Source organism: Pristiophorus japonicus, chromosome 3, assembly GCF_044704955.1.
Source record: "Pristiophorus japonicus isolate sPriJap1 chromosome 3, sPriJap1.hap1, whole genome shotgun sequence".
NCBI classification, from domain to species: Eukaryota; Metazoa; Chordata; class Chondrichthyes; family Pristiophoridae; genus Pristiophorus; species Pristiophorus japonicus.
This window is the reverse complement of record NC_091979.1, coordinates 112,504,073-112,522,267: the sequence shown is the minus strand read 5'-3', so window position 1 is coordinate 112,522,267 and position 18,195 is coordinate 112,504,073. Positions and strand designations below refer to the sequence as shown.

Here is an 18,195-nt window from a genome sequence, read left to right as displayed (position 1 = left end):
CCCCATTCCTGCTTTCTCACCATACCCCTTGATTCCCCTAGTAGTAAGGACTTCATCTAACTCCTGGGTTGGATGAATTCAAATTGCTTTGGGGGAAGTAAACTATAGATACTCTCTCCTGCAGTGCATTTAATATATGATAAAATAATTAGCTTGCCTCTATAACTTAAAACTATCCACAGAAACTTGACTGAAAATAAATAGTTCTATTTAGGAAATCAAATTCTGGAGAATAGTTGAGAGTGAATTGGCACACTGCTCTTTTAGCCCTAAAATCTGTATTCAAATCCTCAGCCCACACACACTAAGGGATGATGATCTTCACCATGCTGGATATAACAGTCAGATGTGAAATAGGTTTGGGTACTCTCAACTCAGTTCTTGTAGCGCAAAAAATAACTGGCCATAACAAAACAGAAATTGGCATTAAATTAGTAATATCTCTTAGACAAGAAGCAGGCTAGTATGGGAAACAGAAACACAAACTAGTGTGGAACAGGGTACTCTTCAGACATATTTGGCCTGTTCTGTTTTAGAGCAGTATTGAGTTACACTACTCTGCTCTGCTCTCAAAGTGAAGCTTGCACATGCATACTTAAACAGTGCTTAACTTTCACTGATACAGGTATTGGAATGCCGGTGAACTTTTTGATGGTAATAAAGAACCAATTTTTCAGTCAGCTCTTTGATAACATTATTAGCATTGTTAATTTAAAAAATTGGCTTCTCACTAGTTGATTATATTAACATAAGTAACAATTTAAAATATTAAATTGTGGTTATTTTATACTATATATTGAAATAATTCTATTTCACTTGTTAAATTCAAATACTGCATTCTTTTGGTTCTAATATCTATAAAAAGAATGATAGCACTGACCTTCCACCTAAATTCCACATTCTAGTTTCTAATTTCAGCACAAGATGCATAATTTCAGAATCATGCAGACAGCCAATTTTTGACTCCCATTTGAAGTATTAAGGTTCAAATGAAAACAATTATTGTAGAGAAGCAAATACTCAAAAATTGGTTGTATTGAGCCTTCAATAACAACTAGTTCTAACCCAATCAGCTCAACACCAATATTGATTAGTCCTCAACCTTCACAATTCTGATGTTTTGTGAGGAATTTCACATCAGTTAAAGAAAATAATTTCCCTTTCTGCAATAACATACCTAGCAAATTTAGAGTTCAAGAGGGCAGACAACATTAAAGCTGCAGTGTACCATATTGTCAATTTTTAAAATAAAATGCCATGTGCTTTCAGACTTACTGCAGTCTGGCTTTCATCAATAGATTTCACTCCAGAATACTATACAATAAAGACTCTGTACTAAAGTAGCAGTTACTGTAAAAGTGACCAACTATTGTCAATGAACACTGAACACAAGGTTAAGGAACCACTGAGTTTTTACTCTGTCTTAACATCAAAATTGTGATGTATTTCGTTGAGGTGGAAAGAAAAGCATTGCTGTAAATTAGGCTGCACCTAGCAATAACGATATGAGTGAAGTTACAGTTGTCTAGATGATGTGTTTCTATGGAGCAGGTTAATCAAAGTTAAATCATCTGTGAAATGGCTGTGTTTTGTTAACTTGGGAGTCTGTGTATCCTTCCAGGCATACAAGGCATTTGACTTTTATTTTGTACATACACAGGCACGATTAAACATACATATTTTTGTAGTATTAAACGATTTGAAGTGAGAAATAAATTACAATTCTATGATGCCTTTTAAACTGTAATGAAATTCATACGAGTGTCAGCTTTGCTCAGTTTGTAGTACTCTCACCTCAGTCTGAAGGTTGTGGGTTGAAGCCCCACTCCAAGACTTCAGCGCATAATCTAAGCTGACACTACAGCACAGTACTGAAGGAATGCTGCATTCGCTCAAGTGTCGTCCTTCAGGTGAGACATTAAATTAAGGGCATATCTGCCTGTTTATGTGGTTCAAATGAACATTGAAGATCACACTGCACTATTCGTAGTTGTATGCCACTCTCAACCAACATTAAAAAGAAACAACTGGTCGTTCATCTCACTACTGTTGACCATAGTAAACTGTTCCACAATCACCTACGTAATAGTGATTGCACTACACTATATTACATTGTAGTGCGAAGGGTTTTGCAGCATTTGAGAGATGTTATAAGGTCCTATATATATATAATATGCAAGTTCTTTGGTAGGGTATTGATTCCTGCTGGGGTCCAGTTCCACAGGTTCTGATAAAGTGCAATTTCTATTACCTCACATTCCTGCTAGCCATCTTCTCAAGTATCTACAAAGAGGAGAGGGGAGTGCTAACTTGCAGCAGCATGAACTAATTTCTGTACCACGTGCTGGTAAGGAGCATGTTGAAGCAGACCTACAGCCCTATTGATTTTAATACTGCAACTCCACTGATATCAAGGTTGCGGTAACTAATACAGTGTAATAAAACAGTGAAGAAGATAGTAATAGATTTCAAAAGGACATAGACAGGCTAGTGAAATGGGCGGACACATGGCAGATGAAATTCAATGCAGAAAAGTGTGAGATGATACATTTTGGTAGGAAGAATGAGGAGAGACCTACACACTAAATCATCATCATAGGCAGTCCCTCAAAATCGAGGAAGATTTGCTTCCATTCTAAAAGTGAGTTCTCAGGTGGCTGTACAGTCCAATGCGAGAATTACAGTCTCCGTCACAGGTGGGGCAGACAGTGGTTGAAGGAAAGGGTGGGTGGGGAGCTTGGTTTGCTGCACGCTCCTTCCGCTGTTTGCGCTTCATTCTGCATGCTCTCGGCGACAAGACTTGAGATGCTCAGCACCCTCCTGGATGCTCTTCCTCCATTTTAGGCAGACTTGGGCCAGGGATTCCCAAGTGCTGGTGGGGATGTTACACTTTATCAAAGAGGCTTTGAGGGGGTCCTTGAAACATTTCCTCTGCCCACCTAGGGCTCACTTGCCGTGTAGGAGTTCAGAGTAGAGTTCTTGCTTAGAGAGCCTCACGTCGGACATGCAGACGATGTGGCCCGCCCAACTGAGCTGGTCGAGTATGGTCAGTGCTTCGATGCTGGGGATGTTGGCCTGAGCGAGAACAATGACGTTGGTGCATCTATCCTTCCAGTGGATTTGCAGGATCTTGTGGAGACAGGTTGGTGGTACTTCTCCAGCGCTTTGAGATGTCTGCTGTATATGGTCCATGTCTCTGAGCCATATAGAAGGGCGGGTATCACTACAGCCCTGTACACCATAAGCTTGGTGACAGATTTAAGGTTCTGGTCTTCAAACACTCTCTTCAACAGGCGACCGAAGGCTGCGCTGGCACACTGGTGACGGTGTTGGACCTCGTATTCGATGTCTGCCCTTGCTGATAGTAGGCTCCCGAGGTATGGAAAATGGTCCACGAGGTTATGGAAAATGGTTAATCCTATTAACGTTACACTAAATGGTACAATTTTAAAGGGGGTGCAAGAAGAGTGACCGCGGGGTGTTTGTGCACAAATCTTTCAAGGTGGCAGGACATGTTAACAAAGCAATTAATAAAGCATATGGAATCCTGGGCTTAATAAATAGAGGCAGAGAGTACAAAAGCCAGGAAGTTATGCTAGACCTATATAAAACACTAGTTCAACCCCAGCTGAAGTAGTGTCCAATTCTGGGTACCACACTTGAGGAAGAACGTGAATGCTTTGGAGAGGGTACAGAAGAAATTTACTCGAATGGTTCCAGGGATGAGGGAATACAGACACGTATAGACTAGAGAAGCTGCAATTGTTCTCCTTGGAGCAGAGAAGGCCAAGAGGACAGTTGATAGAGGTGTTTAAAATCATGAAGGATTTAGATAAGAGTAAATAAAGAGAAACTGTGTCCAGTGGCTAAAGGGTCGATAAGAAGAGGGCAGAGATAAGGTGATTGGCAAAAGAACAAGAAGCAACACGAGGACAAACTTTTTTACGCAACAAGTGGTTAGGATTCAATGTACTGCCCAATAGGGCGGTGGATACAGATTCAATAGTAGCCTTCAAAAAAGACTTGGATAAATACTTGAAGGAGAAAAAAATTGCAGGGATATGGAAAGAGCAGAGGAGTGGGACTAACTGGATTACTCTTCAAAAGAGCCAATGCAGACTCGATGGGTCGAATGGCCTCCATCTTTGCTGTACTATTCTATGATTCTACTGCCAGGAAGACAGGAGGTGGCCATAGTGTGTCACACAGCCCTTGCAGATCTGCGAGCACAAAGATGGCATTTTTGGTCAGTTCTCTCAGGTTTGTGGTGGGTCCAATGGCTGAAGTCACATGCTGATTATGTTTGGGAGCTATGAGACAGATTGGATTAGATGGGCAAAGCCAGCTAATCTTGCTGGCAGGACCATCGGAGGCAACTGCTATTGGGCAGAACTGAAGCAGGCGGAAAGATGCAGAGCATGCAAAGTTCAAAGCATCAATCAACAGCGTAAATTATCTGCTCATTTCCATCAGCAGATGGATCCCCTTAATTATAGTAGCTATCTGAAGTATCTCTCTCAAATTCAGTGCATCATGATTCTAGAACTCATGAATGTGCAAACTAGTAAAGAGTGCTCCCTGCTGTATATTTACAAATCAGCTAGGAGATTGTGGATGGATGTAAAATGGCATTTAATGTAGAGAAATGTATGATGATATATTCTGGGAGGAATAACCAGAGGAAATACAGACTATGGTAAAACTTTCAAGGAGTAGAGGAGCAGAGATTTATCAAAAAATTGATAAAAAGGGAAAAAATATAATGAGAGAAAACTAGTAAGGAATATAAAAAACGATTGTAAGAGCTTCTACATGTAAAAAGGAGTAGAGTAGCAAAGGTAAATGTTGGTTCCTTAGAGGGGGAGACAGGAGAAATTATTATGGGGAATAAGGAAATGGCAGAAGTGTTAAACAAATATTTTGTATACGTCTTCACAGTAGAAGACACAAAAAGCATACCAAAAATGATGGGGAATTAAAGGTCTAATGAGGGTGAGGAACTTAACGTAATTAATACAAGTAGAGAAAAAGTACTAGAGAAACTAATGGGACTAAAAGCTGACAAATCCCCTGTACCGGATTGGCCTTCATCCTAGGGTTCTAAAAGAGGTGGCTGCAGAAATAGTGGATGCATTGGTTTTGATCTTACAAAATTCCCGAGATTCTAGAATAGTCCCAGTGGATTAGAAGGTAGCAAATGTAACACCGCTATTCAAGAAAAGAGGGAGAGAGAAAACTGAGAACTACAGGCCAGTTAGCCTGACATCAGTCGTCAGGAAAATGCTGGAATCCATTGTTAAGGAAGTGGTATCAGGGCACTTAGAAAATCGTAACAGAATTAGGCAGAGTCAACATGGTTTTATGAAAGGGAAATCTTGTTTGACAAATTTATTAGAGATTTTTGAGGATGTAACTAGCAGGGTAGATAAAGGGGAACCAGTGAATGTAGTATATTTGGATCTCCAAAAGGCATTTGATAAGGTGTCACATAAAAGGTATTACACAAGGGCTCATGGGGTTGGGAGTAAAATAGTAGCATGGATAGAAGATTGGTTAACGGATAGAAAAGAGAGCGTAGGGATAAACGGGTCTTTTTCAGGTTGGCAGGCTGTAACTAGTGGGGTGCCACAAGGATCAGTGCTGGGGCCTCAGCTATTTACAATCTATATTAATGACCTAGATGAAGAGACCGAGTGTAATGTATCCAAGTTTGCTGACGATACAAAGCTAGGTGGGACAGTAAGCTGTGAGGAGAACACAAAGTCTGCAACGGATATAGATAGACTAAGTGAGTGGGCAGTAAGGTGGCAGATGGAGTATAATGTAGGGAAATATGAGGTTATTCACTTTGGTAGAAAGAATAGAAAAATAGAATGTTTTTTAAAATGGTGAGAAACTTTTAAATGTTGGTGTCCAGAGAGATTTGGATGTGCTCGTGCAAGAAACACAAAGCTAGCATGCAGGTACAGCAAGCAATAAGGAAGGCAAATGGCATGTTGGCTTTTATTGCAAGGGGGTTGGAGTACAATTGTAAGGAAGTCTTACTACAATTGTAGAGGGCTTTGCTGAGACTACATCTGGAATATAGTGCAATTTTGGTCTCCTTATCTAAGGAAGGATATACTTGCCTTGGAGGTGATGCAACGAAGGTTCACCAGATTGATTACTGGGATGCGAGGGTTGTCCTATGATGAGAGATTGTGTAGAATGAGCCTATACCCTCTGGAGTTTAGAAAAGTGAGAGGTGATCTCATTGAAACATACAAGGTTCTGAAGGGGACTGACAGGACAGATGCCAAAAGGTTGTTTCCCCCAGCTGGAGTGTCTAGAACTAGGGAGCATAGCCTCAGAATAAGGGGTAAGCCATTTAAGACTGAGATGAGGAAGAATTTCATCACTCAGAGGATTGTGAATTCCTGGAATTCTCTGCCCCAGAGGGCTGTGGATGCTAAGTCTTTGAATATATTCAAGGCTGAGATAGATACATTTTTGGACTCTAGGGGAATCAAGGGATATGGAGATTGGGCAGGAAAGTGGAGTTGAGGTCGATGATCGGCCATGATCTTATTTGATGGCGGAGCAGGCACGAAGGGGCGTATTGCCTACTCCTGCAAGTTAATAAAGCTGTTAAAAAAGTGTATGAGATCCAAGGTTTTATAAATAGGGAACTCGAAAACAAAAGCAAAGACATAATACTAGATCCATTTTCTTCTTCTTAGGCGGTACCTCATATCGATGGCTTGCTTCCACGCCAAAAAGGGATGCGTTCACAGGTGTTTCAATGAAGGACCTAATATTCTAGTTCCCGAACTACATCTTGAAGGGTGAAAGATGCCTGTGCATGGATTTTTTTTTCAATGTGTGGTGGCCGTTGCACACCAGCCACCACATGGGCTTGACAGAGCTAGGTCTTGGTCCAGTGGCAAGGATTAACCAAGACGACTGAAGATCAGTTCTGCTGCACAGACCTAGTGCGTGCACAAATCGCAGTGTGGACTGGCCTGTGCTGCCCCTGAGCCTTCGCCTCTTCTGGGCCCCAAACTCATTTTTAAAGATATATATATTATATATTAAAGATCCATTTAATATAATTGCTTAGACGGAAGTTAGAATATTATGCAGTTTTAGGCACCCTACTTTAGGAAGGATGTGATGGCCATGGAGAAGGCCCAGAAGATGTTCACAAAGATGATAGTTGTAAGGAGAGGCTAGAGAAACTGGGGCTCTTTTAATTAAAGCAGAGAAAGTCAAGACAAAATATGATAGACTGTTCAAAATTACGAGGGGTTTTAATAAGCTAAATTAGAAAAAATAATTTTAACTGGTCAACAAGTCAGTAGAAAGAATAAATTTATCAAAAGAAAATGTTTTTTTTCCCCCCACACACAGAGGGCAGTTAAGACATGAAATGCCCTACCAGAAACAGTGCCGGAAGCACAATCCATATAGACTTTAAAAGGGAAATTGATAACTTTTTAAAAAAGAAAAAATTGAAAGGATGGGACTGGGAATGAGATTAAATGGACAACTCTTTCAGAGCCAGCACAGACCTAATTTTAAAAAAGGAGGCCTTTTGGCCGAATTCATTCTTGAAATATGGGAGTCATTGGCAAGACTAGCATTTATTGTCCACCCCTAGTTTCCCTGAAAAAGGTGGTGGGGTGCCTTCTTCTTGAACTGCTGCAGTTCATGCAGTGAAGATACTACCATAATGCTTCTAGTTAAGAAGTTCCAGCATTTTGATCCAGTGATGAAGTAGTAGTCTTGGTGACTTGCTGCAGTGCATCATGTAGGTAGTAGAAACTGCAGCCACGGTACGATGATGGTGGAGGCAATGGATGTTCAAGCTGGTGAATCAGGTGCCAATCAATGTTCCCCGTAATTTTTGGAGGGTATGCAGCCCCCTTTAAAGGATTGCACGGCCTATTCAAATTACCGTGGATACAAGTTTTTTTACATTAGAAAGTCATGGAGCCGGCTGCATAGAATTTGCAGATCGATGCGTGGCCAATATGCGAACGCTACTGCTAATCAAGCGAACCAATTTGTCCTAGATTCTTGTATTGTAGCAGCTGCACACATCCAGGCAAGTAGAGAGTATCCCACTATAATCTTGATTTGTGCTTGTAGGTGATGGAGAGGCTTTGGGGAGTCAGGTGGTGAGCCACTCACCGCACAATACCCAGCTTCTGACCGGCTCTAGTAGCTACAGCTTGTAGATGGCTGTTCTAGCTGAGTTTCTAGTCAATGGTGACCCCCCCCACAAGATGTTAATGTTGGGGAATTTGATAATTGTAATGCCATTGAATATCCTAGTGAGGTCATTAAATTTGCCGTTTGTCATTGCTTGGTACAAATAGTACTTGCCACATTTCAGTCCAAGCCTGGATGCTCTCCAGGTCTTGCTGCATGAGGAATTGCGAATAGGAGCTGAACATTGTGCAATCATCAGCGAACAGCCCTACCTTTAATGGAGCTATAAAATTCTGATTCTATGAACTGAAAGTATCACATTCACTGCATAAGAAAAGTCACATTTTGAAAATAAGCTTAAGTAAGTTAGAAACATAGAAAATAGGTGCAGGAGTAGGCCATTCGGCCCTTCGAGCCTGCACCACCATTCAATATGATCATGTCTGATCATACAACTTCAGTACCCCATTCCTGCTCTCTCTCCATACCCCTTGATCCCTTTAGTTGTAAGGGCCACATCTAACTCCCTTTTGAATATATCTAATGAACTGGCCTTAACAACTTTCTGTGGTAGAGAATTCCACAGGTTCACCACTCTCTGGGTGAAGAAGTTTCTCCTCATCTCGGTCCTAAATGGCTTACCCCTTATCCTTAGACTGTGACCTCTGGTTCTGGACTTCCCCAACATCGGGAACATTCTTCCTGCATCTAACCTGTCCAATCCCGTCAGAACTTTATATGCTTCTATGAGATCCCCTCTCATTCTTCTAAATTCCAGTGAATATAAGCCTAGTCGATCCAGTCTTTCTTCATATGTCAGTCCTGCCATCCCAGGAATCAGTCTGGTGAACCTTCGCTGTACTCGCTCAATAGCAAGAATGTCCTTCCTCAGATTAGGAGACCAAAACTGTACACAATATTCAAGGTGTGACCTCACCAAGGCCCTGTACAACTGCAGTAAGACCTCCCTGCTTCTACACTCAAATCCTCTTGCTATGAAGGCCAACATGCCATTTGCCATTCATTTAATCACATTGTATGTGTGTTACAATACAGACAAAAACTGCAATGATTAAATATTAGTATAGATTACAGTAAAGTATTCTCCAAAAATACCAGTAAAAAGGGAATTGTTAAAAATACAGATTCTGAGAGGAGGATAAATGGCAATTAGCAGGGATACCTCAAAAATACTCTGCAGTGTTTAGGAAAGATGGCATTGAGCATGAGGTAAATCCTGAATTGGTTTAAAATGAGATTGGAGCTATTGTAATAAATAAAAGGAAAGTATTACAGAAGTTAGTTAAACTAAAAGGTAGACAATTTGGCAGGACATGACAGGACACATCTGAGGGATCTGGGGAAGAAACAGTCAAGGCCCTAGAAATTATATCACACAGATGGTTGAGAGACTGTGGAATGCACTATCAGAGTTAGGGATTGAAAGCAGAGATCATGTCAACATATAAGAAAATGTTATTGAAGGAAAGAGGAAAATAAAGGAATATGGAACAGAGTGGTCACGAGATTAGGACAGTGTTGTCCAATACATTAACCACTAGCCACAAGAAGCTAATTTGGAATCCAGATGTGGCTAATTGCATTAATGATTAGTAAATAAAAAGGAGTAATAGACATTGATCTCAAACTTGTATTCAGATGGTGTATGCACGTGTATTTAATCTTTTTGTGTGTTTGTAAGTAAAATGACAAAAAGCAGAGTGTATGGGTATTTTTTGATTGTTGTATGTGCTTTACTTCCTTGGTTACCACTTATTAGTTATCTGCTAAAATGGTGTGTAATGAGTGAAAATGCCAGACTTCAGCATCATGGAAACACCAGCAACATTGTATGGAGAAGGGAAGCTGTCATTGTGGTCAGCTCAACCAATCCAGACCAACAGAAGGGAGCAAGCTCAACCAGTTACAAGCAGCTACAACAGGGCACGTCATGGCAACGAGTAAGCAACATCCAACCGTGTTCTGGATAGAAAGCAGGGTTGGGTCCGGCATGTCTCATTTTTGCAAGTCAACATTCTCAGCGATCACTCCGATGAAGTCAAAGTACTGCTCACAACTGCTAGACAAAAACCTAGAAGCAGCATTAAAATGTGGTGTGACTGATAAATTTATGCCAGAATTCCAATCTTTGGTGAAAGAGAAAGGCTGCGAAGTTTCACACTGAATGGTGGTAAATGTTTGTTAAGTAAATATACACATGACTTACATTTACCTGTATTGTGTGTAAGGCATTTTCTACTTAAGTTAATGCTGGGGCTAAGACAGTGTCACCATAGCCACACCTGCGGCTAGTCAGCGATTTTTATTGGACAACATATGGAGGATAAACTTCAACACAGACTGGTTGAACTGAACAGTCTGTTTCCATATTGTAATTTCTATGTAATTCCATGTATTGAGGGTGAAAGAAGCAAAATTCTATTACAAATACTTCCATACAAGCAAAAATGTTGAATAGTTTACAATTGTTCATAGTTAACCAGAACTTAAGCTAACAAAGTTTCACCATGTTGCGACTGAAGACACCCAACTCGGGTGATTCCCAATTAGCATTCAGGATCGGAAAGAATGGTATCTATACTGAACAAATTCGTGCGCAATAATGAAACCCAAAATAGTAAATTTCTACAAAGGGTTAACCAGACTAAAATTTTTTAATCCTTTCTGCAACTGTAACAAGTTTTTGAAAACATTTTCTATCCAAGACAGGTCAAATACTTTACATTCAAGATACTCTGACCAACATTTACCTTTTCCTTAAAAATACGTTTTACATTTTCTAAGTTACATTGCATTTTTACAAGAACTTCATCTGCCATAAAATCCTAATATTATTAAGACCCTTTTCCAGTTTTATTTTACTTTATAATGAAAAAGCATTGCAATTTGAAAAGCTGAGATTTAGTCATCCACTTTTCTGCTTGGTATTGTGCTCCACATTATTGCAATGTTGCATGAAGACAAACCATCTAATTTAGACAGCTGAACAGCAACACAACTGTTCTCAGTCATTCCATACTAGACACCACTGTAGTTTCTAGAGATAGCAAAGCATTTGGAGTTGGTGTTGTAGGAAGAAGTAGGAGCATATGCAGAAGAATTCAAACTTTCTGTTTTTTATATCCTCAAAATCTCACAAAGACTTTGAAGATATTGATACTGAAAACCAGGTCAGATTAGGGTCAATAAACAAATGGCAAATTAAGTTCTAAAAAAAAAGATTCTTTGACCTTGTAAACAGTTCCCAATTGATAAGCACCTAAATTGATATAGTTCCTGAGAAAGCCTTTTGACATAAGGGGCTAAAGCAAGAGTTTTCCCTTCACCTAGTTTACAACTAGACTAAATGACAGTCTTTATAGAAACCCTTCCTGTGAAAGCAAGGATGGCCTCTGTGCTCAATAAGGGTCAATCCCTGACCCAGATTATCAGCACTGACAGCCAACTGCATTCGAAACAATAAGAGTTGAAGGTTTTTTGAAATGCTGCATTGGAAAGGAAGAGTTCTAATTATGGGGAAGTGATTGACATATCAAATTGCTTAAGCATTTTTTGGTTTTGATCTTGGGATATAAGCAAGGCAGTTTTTGATCAGGCACAGTCATTATGAACAGGTTCCTTTAAGGACAGAAAGATGCATGTTTGGAGAAGTCAAGAAATTCAGTTTAGTTCAGAAAGAAGTACAGTAATTATTAAGACAAATCAACAGTTAAAAGTTTTCAAGTTATAACACATGGTGGCACTGAATTTGCGGTCGGAGACTTCCTGCGGGGAAATAACTCCAATCCGCAAATAAAAAGCCCGCGAACCTGGTGGTCCGGGAGGTACGGAGATTTGCAGTCCTGGGCCTCTCCGGTACCTGCAGGTAGAGGCCACGTATCCCAGTGACTGGCCCAACAAATGAAAGAAGGAAATCCCTATTCATGCTTCTAGGGGTTCCATATGTATAGAATCCCCATAAGCATAAATGGGAAGACCCTAAAAAAATATGAGTACACATCAAATAAGAAAAATACATTTAAAATTAATTAAAAGGCCATTTAATTAAATATTTAAAATAAAAAATGAATTGTTTGAAAAATAAATTTAAATGTTTTAAAGGGGCTAAAGATAACATTACCTTATATTTTTTAATGTTTAAATGATTTAAAAAAATTATTAAACATTTTTTTTTCAAACTCTTACACCGATAAAAGCAGACATAAGAATTTCACAGGCATTCGCTGGACAGAAGTTGGGCACGCGATGCCCTTTTCCTGGGGATGCGTTGGATCTGTCAAGGAGATTCTTGACAGATTGCAAGTTCCAGGGTTTCGCGTGTGAAAACCCAGAACATGCGCGGCACTTGCCACAAATTACGGGCCATTTTGATTGCATGCACAGGATAAGCAGAAAGAATGAGATTACAGAACAGAACATCATATTGAAAGTATGCCTACTCCTTTAACCACTTAATAGCCAGCAACCATACTAAGTTGAGCTATTTTAGACCTAAAATATAAAATATGGGAGACAATGCAAAACTGTGCTTCTAAAGTGATAGTATGCTTATTTGCAAATATAGACATAGACTACAGTAACGCACTGAATGGCCTCGTAATCCTACTGGTCTCCTACAGGGCATTTTTTTAAAAATTTGTTCATTCACGGGTTCTGGGCATCCCTGGCAAGGCCAGCATTTATTGCCCATCCCAATTGCCCTCGAGGAGGTGGTGGAGAACCGCTACAGTCCGTGTGGTGAAGGTACTCTCAAAGTGTTGTTAGGTGGGAAGTTCTAGGATGTTGACCAAGCAACCATGAAAGAACGGCAATATATTTCCAAGTGTGTGACTTGGAGAAGAAACTGAGGTAGTATTGGTCCCATGCACCTGCTACCGTTGTCCTTCTAGGTGGTTGATATCTTGAGTTTGGGAGGTGCTGTCGAAGAAGCCTTGGCGAGTTGCTGCAGTGCATCTTGTAGAAGATACAGACTGCAGCCACTGTTGGGCCAGTGGTGGAGTGAGAGAATGTTCAAGGTAATGGATGGAGTGCCGATCAAGCAGAATGCTTTGTCCTGGATTGCATCGAGCTTCGAGTGCTAGTGGCGCTGCACTCATCCAGGCAAGTGGAGAGTATTCCATCACACTCCTGAATTGTGTCTTGTAGGTGGTGGAAATGTTTTGGGGTGCCAGGAGCAATGTTCCCTCTAAGCTACACGGCGGTGCAGCTGTCTGCTGGTCACGTGCAGCTGGGGTCCGGCTTTTCAAATGTGAAATTTTGTGCGTGAAACCTTGAATGGGCCGCGCAGCCCATTAAAGGGATCACATAGCCAATAAAAAATTGGTCAAGAGGTCATAGAATACCCAGCTTCTGGCCTGCTCTTGTAGCCACCGTATTTTGTGGCTAGTTCAGTTACGTTTCTGGTCAATGTTGACCAGTAGGATGTTGATGGTGGGGATTCAACAATGGTAATGCCATTGAATATCAAAGGGAGGTGGTTAGACTCTCTCTTGTTGGAGACAGTCATTGCCTGGCACTTGTGTGGTGTGATCTTATTGAATGGTGGTGCAGGCTCGAAGGGCCGAATGGCCTACTCCTGCACCTATTTTCTATGTTTCTATGAATGTTACTTGCCACTTATCAGCCCAAGTCTGAATGTCGTCCATGTCTTGCTGCATGTGGCATGGACGTCTTCATTATCTGAGGAACTGTGAATAGAACTGAACGCTGCAATCATCAGCAAACATCCCCACTTGTGATGGAGGAAAGGTCACTGATGAAGCAGCTGAAGATGGTTGGGCCTAGGACAATGCCCTGTGGGACTCCTGCAGCGACAGAGCAGAGATGATTGGCCTCAAACAACTACAACCATCATCGTTTGTACCAGATATGACTCCAGCCGGTACAGTTTTATCTCCCTAGCAAGAAGTACCGTTTTCCATTGATGGTGGGAGATAGGAGGATACAACAGGTGCTAGGTTTGCCCAGGTGATACATGTAAATAAGCAGTGGCAAACATTTAAAGAAATATTTCAAAATTCTTAACAAATATACATTCCATTGAGAAATAAATACTCCACAGGAAAAGTGATCCATCCATGGCCAAATAAAGAAGTTAATGATAGTATTAGATTAAAAAGAAGAGGTTTACAATGTTGCGAAGAATAGTAGTAAGCCTCGGGATTGGGAGAGCCTTAGAAACGAATGACCAAAGAATTGATAAAAAGGGAGAAAATAGAATGAGAGAAAACTAGCAAGCAATATAAAAACAGATTTTATGAGTTTCTACAAGTATGAAAAAAGGAAGAGAGCAGCAAAAGTAAGCATTGGTCCCTTAGAGACTGAGACAGGTAAGTTATAATGGGTTATAAGGCAATGGCAGAGACTTTAAACAAATATTTTGCATTTGTCTTCACAGTAGAAGACACAAAAAGCAGATCAAAAATAGTGGAGAACCAAGGGGCTAATCAGAGTGAGGAACTTAAAATAATTATCAGTGGAGAAAAAGTACTTGCGAAATAAAAGCCAATAAATCCCCTGCACCTGATAGCCTACATCCTAGGGTTCTAAAAAAGGTGGCTACCAAGATAGTGGATGCATTGGTTGCGATCTTTCAAAATTTCCTAGATTCTAGAACGGTCCCTGCCGATTGCAAGACAGCAAATGTAACCCCGCTATTCAAGAAAGGAGGGAGAAAGAAAACAGGGTACTACAGGCCAGTTAGCCTGTCATCAGGAAAATGCTGGAATCCATTATTAAGGAAGTGGTAATGGGGCACTTAGAAAATCATAATATGATTAGGCAGTGTCAACATGGCTTTATGAAAGGGAAATCGTGTTTAACAAATTTATTAAAGATTTTTTTTGAGGATGTAATTAGGAGGGTAGATAAAGGGGAACCAGTGGATGTAGTATATTTGGATTTCTAAGAGACATTCAATAAGGTGCCACATAAAAGGTTGCTATGCAAGATAAGAGCTCATGGGGTTGGAGTAATCTATTAGCATGGATAGAGGATTGGTTAACGGACAGAAGACAGAGAGTAGGGATAAACGGGTCATTTCCAGGTTGTTAGGCAGGCTGTAACTAGTGGGTTGCCGCAAGGATCAGTGCTTGGGCTTCAGCTATTTATAATCTATATCAATGACTTAGATGAAGGGACCAAGTGCAATGTATCCAAGTTTTCTGATGGTACAAAGCTAGGTGGGAAAGTAAGCTGTGACAAGGATGCAAAAAGTGTGCAATGGGATATAGACAGGTTAAGTGATGGCAGTAAGGTGGCAGATTGAGTATAATGTGAAGAATTGGTAGGAAGAATAGAAAAAAAAATGTTTTTTTTTAAATGATGAAGCTATTAAATATTGGTGTTCAAAGAGATTTGGGTGTCCTCGTACAGGAAACATAGAAAGTTAGCATGCAAATACAGCAAGCAATTAGGAAGGCAAATAGCATTTTGGTCTTTATTGCAAGGGGGGTGGAGTACAATTGTAAGGTAGTCTTACTACAATTGTAGAGGGCTTTGCTGAGACTACATCTGGAGCACTGTGCACAGTTTTGGTCTCTCTATCTGAGAAATGACATACATGCCTTAGAGGTGGTGCATCGAAGGTTCACTAGATTGATCCCTGGGATGAGGGGGTTGTCCTAAGAGGAGAGATGGAGAAGATTGGGCCTATACTCTCTGGGATTTAGGGAAATGAAAGGTGATTGACAGGGTAGATGCCGAGAGGTTGTTTCCCCTGGCTGGAGAGTCTAGAACTGGGGGGCATAGCCTCAGGATAAGGGGTCAGCCATTTAAGATTGAGATGAGGGGGAATTTCTTCACTCAGAGGGTTGTGAATCTTTGGAATTCTCTACCCCAAAGCGCTGCGGAAGCTGAGCCGTTGAATATATTCAAGGCTGTGATAGATAAGATTTTTGGAATCAACGGATATGGGGATCGGGCAGGAAAGTGTTGAGGTCGAAGATCAGCCATGAGCTTCTTGAATGGTGGAGCAGACTTGAAGGGCCGTATGGCCTAAGCCTAATTCTTATGTTATATTGCCTGACTGATCAACTTAAAGCATACATTCTGCCTCCCACTAGATGATGCAGAAACAGGCTAATTCAGTACAAAAGTGGTATCAAATATCATAGAGACCTCTTTTGGCAGTGCCAGAAATGGAAAGCAAAATATCTGATGCCCTTAGATTCCCAACAGTTACTGAACAAAGAAGAGAGAGAGATCTGTACAATATGATCTAAAAATGTGTCCTTAAATGGGGATGGTTATGTCTACCGGCAAACTGATAGCTGTTCATGCTCATGGGCTGTAAATTTACTTTTGTAAACATCTGTAGCTTTTAAGCCAAATTACAAGATCTTTAGCTTTGCAGCTTTTAAAAATCCAGACATACCAGATATTTGCAGAAGGTTCTCAGTGACCAAGGGGTATTTAATTCCTGGCTTTGATCCCTGCTGACAGGACTATCACAGATGGTGGCAAAGTAAACATTTTCTAATCATGGATTGCCAACATCCCACAGTAAGGTCAGAAATCATGTATCTTCGCTCTCCCTCAGATAGAAGTACTTCTCAAGACTAAAGGAAAAATAATGTCCTTTGATTTGCACAAAAGATTTATCATCAATTCAAATGCAGAAAAACACTTGTGGAAAGTCTGTGTGATGTGAACCTCTTTTTGATGCCCTATGAACTGTCAATTTTCAATGGAAACCTCGGGACCTCGGCCATTCCGGTTTTCCCCGATTTTGGAGAAGAAATCCAACATCCCGAATCTGGAAACCCCTGGGCTGAGTTTCAGATATTTCCAGATTTCGGAGAAGAAATTCCGATGTCCCAAATCCGGAAACCCCTGGGCCGAGTTTCGAGTATAGTCGGTTTTCGGAGAAGAAAATCCGATGTCCCGAATCTGGAAACCTCGTGGACGATTTACGGGTATTTACGGATTTCGGAGACAATCCAATGTCCTGAATCCAGAAATCCTTGGGCCGACTTTTGTGTATTCACGGATTTCGGAACATTACATCCGATGGACCGAATCCGGCAACCTCGAGGCCGGGCCGTGCCAGGCTGCGTATTTTTTTGGATTCCTGCTTGGAAAAAGGTAGGTACAGCTTAAAAGATGGTTTTCGGGAAATATTTCTGGATTCCGGACAACGACTGTTGCAATCTGCACAATGTCCCGTTGTCGGACAATTTCCGTTTTTAGAACTCCGGATTTCGGACGTTCTACCTGTACGTGATATATGCCAATTTCTATACTATGGTGAAAAAAATCCCCAATTCTGAAGTTTCAATCACATGGTATAATTGTGAAAGACTGGTCTATGATAATATGCCATTACAGCTGCCACCAGTAAAAAAACTGGACGAATATAAAATTAAAGAGCTCCCAAAAAATCTATCTGTACACCTATTACTAAAAATAACAAATGTTCCAGTGCATTTCAAGAATGTAAACACATATCAAGGTTCAGATAATGCTGATGAAATGTGTACCTGCACTCATGAGCTCCTGTAATATGTTATTTTCACATGCTACATGCTATACTATATTAAGCTATAACAACTTCAGCTGAATTTGCCATGTATAACATTTTGGAACATAAATTCTGTATTCCTGAATGTTTTACTTTTGGTTATTAAACAGCACGAGAATTTGCTTGTTGAAAAATATTACACTGAAAATTCCCAAAACTTTATTGCTAATTGGTATTATAAGAGGAAAAATGCTTAATTATTTTTAATTTTGCTTGTAACATTTAATGTCTGTTTTTTTAAAGTCATCTTACCTTCAATTTTCTGTGTAATCACTGGAGTTTGTGTTTCCTTTGTGTATGTAACAACCTCTCGTGGAGGGAAGTCTACCTGTGTGATTTTTGCCATCTCCAGTTTAATTGGTCCCCGTCTGTCAGCAAAAGATTGGGCGAAGGAGACACACAAGCATTTAAGACTATGACTTACATTACAAAATAATCAAGTACATACTTTTGAGAATTGT

At 40.4% G+C, this 18,195-nt stretch overlaps 1 protein-coding gene across 9 annotated transcripts in view; it reads right to left on the bottom strand.

Moving 5' to 3' along the window:
- LOC139259841 (cytoplasmic dynein 1 intermediate chain 2-like) overlaps positions 1 to 18,195 on the bottom strand; it is a 141,279-nt gene that overhangs the window by 46,746 nt on the left and 76,338 nt on the right. For all 9 annotated transcript variants that reach the window (XM_070875708.1, XM_070875709.1, XM_070875712.1 and 6 more), the window contains one exon: positions 17,987 to 18,102. In XM_070875708.1, coding sequence (XP_070731809.1) covers positions 17,987 to 18,102 — 116 coding nt within the window. The remainder of the gene's footprint in view (positions 1 to 17,986; positions 18,103 to 18,195) is intronic.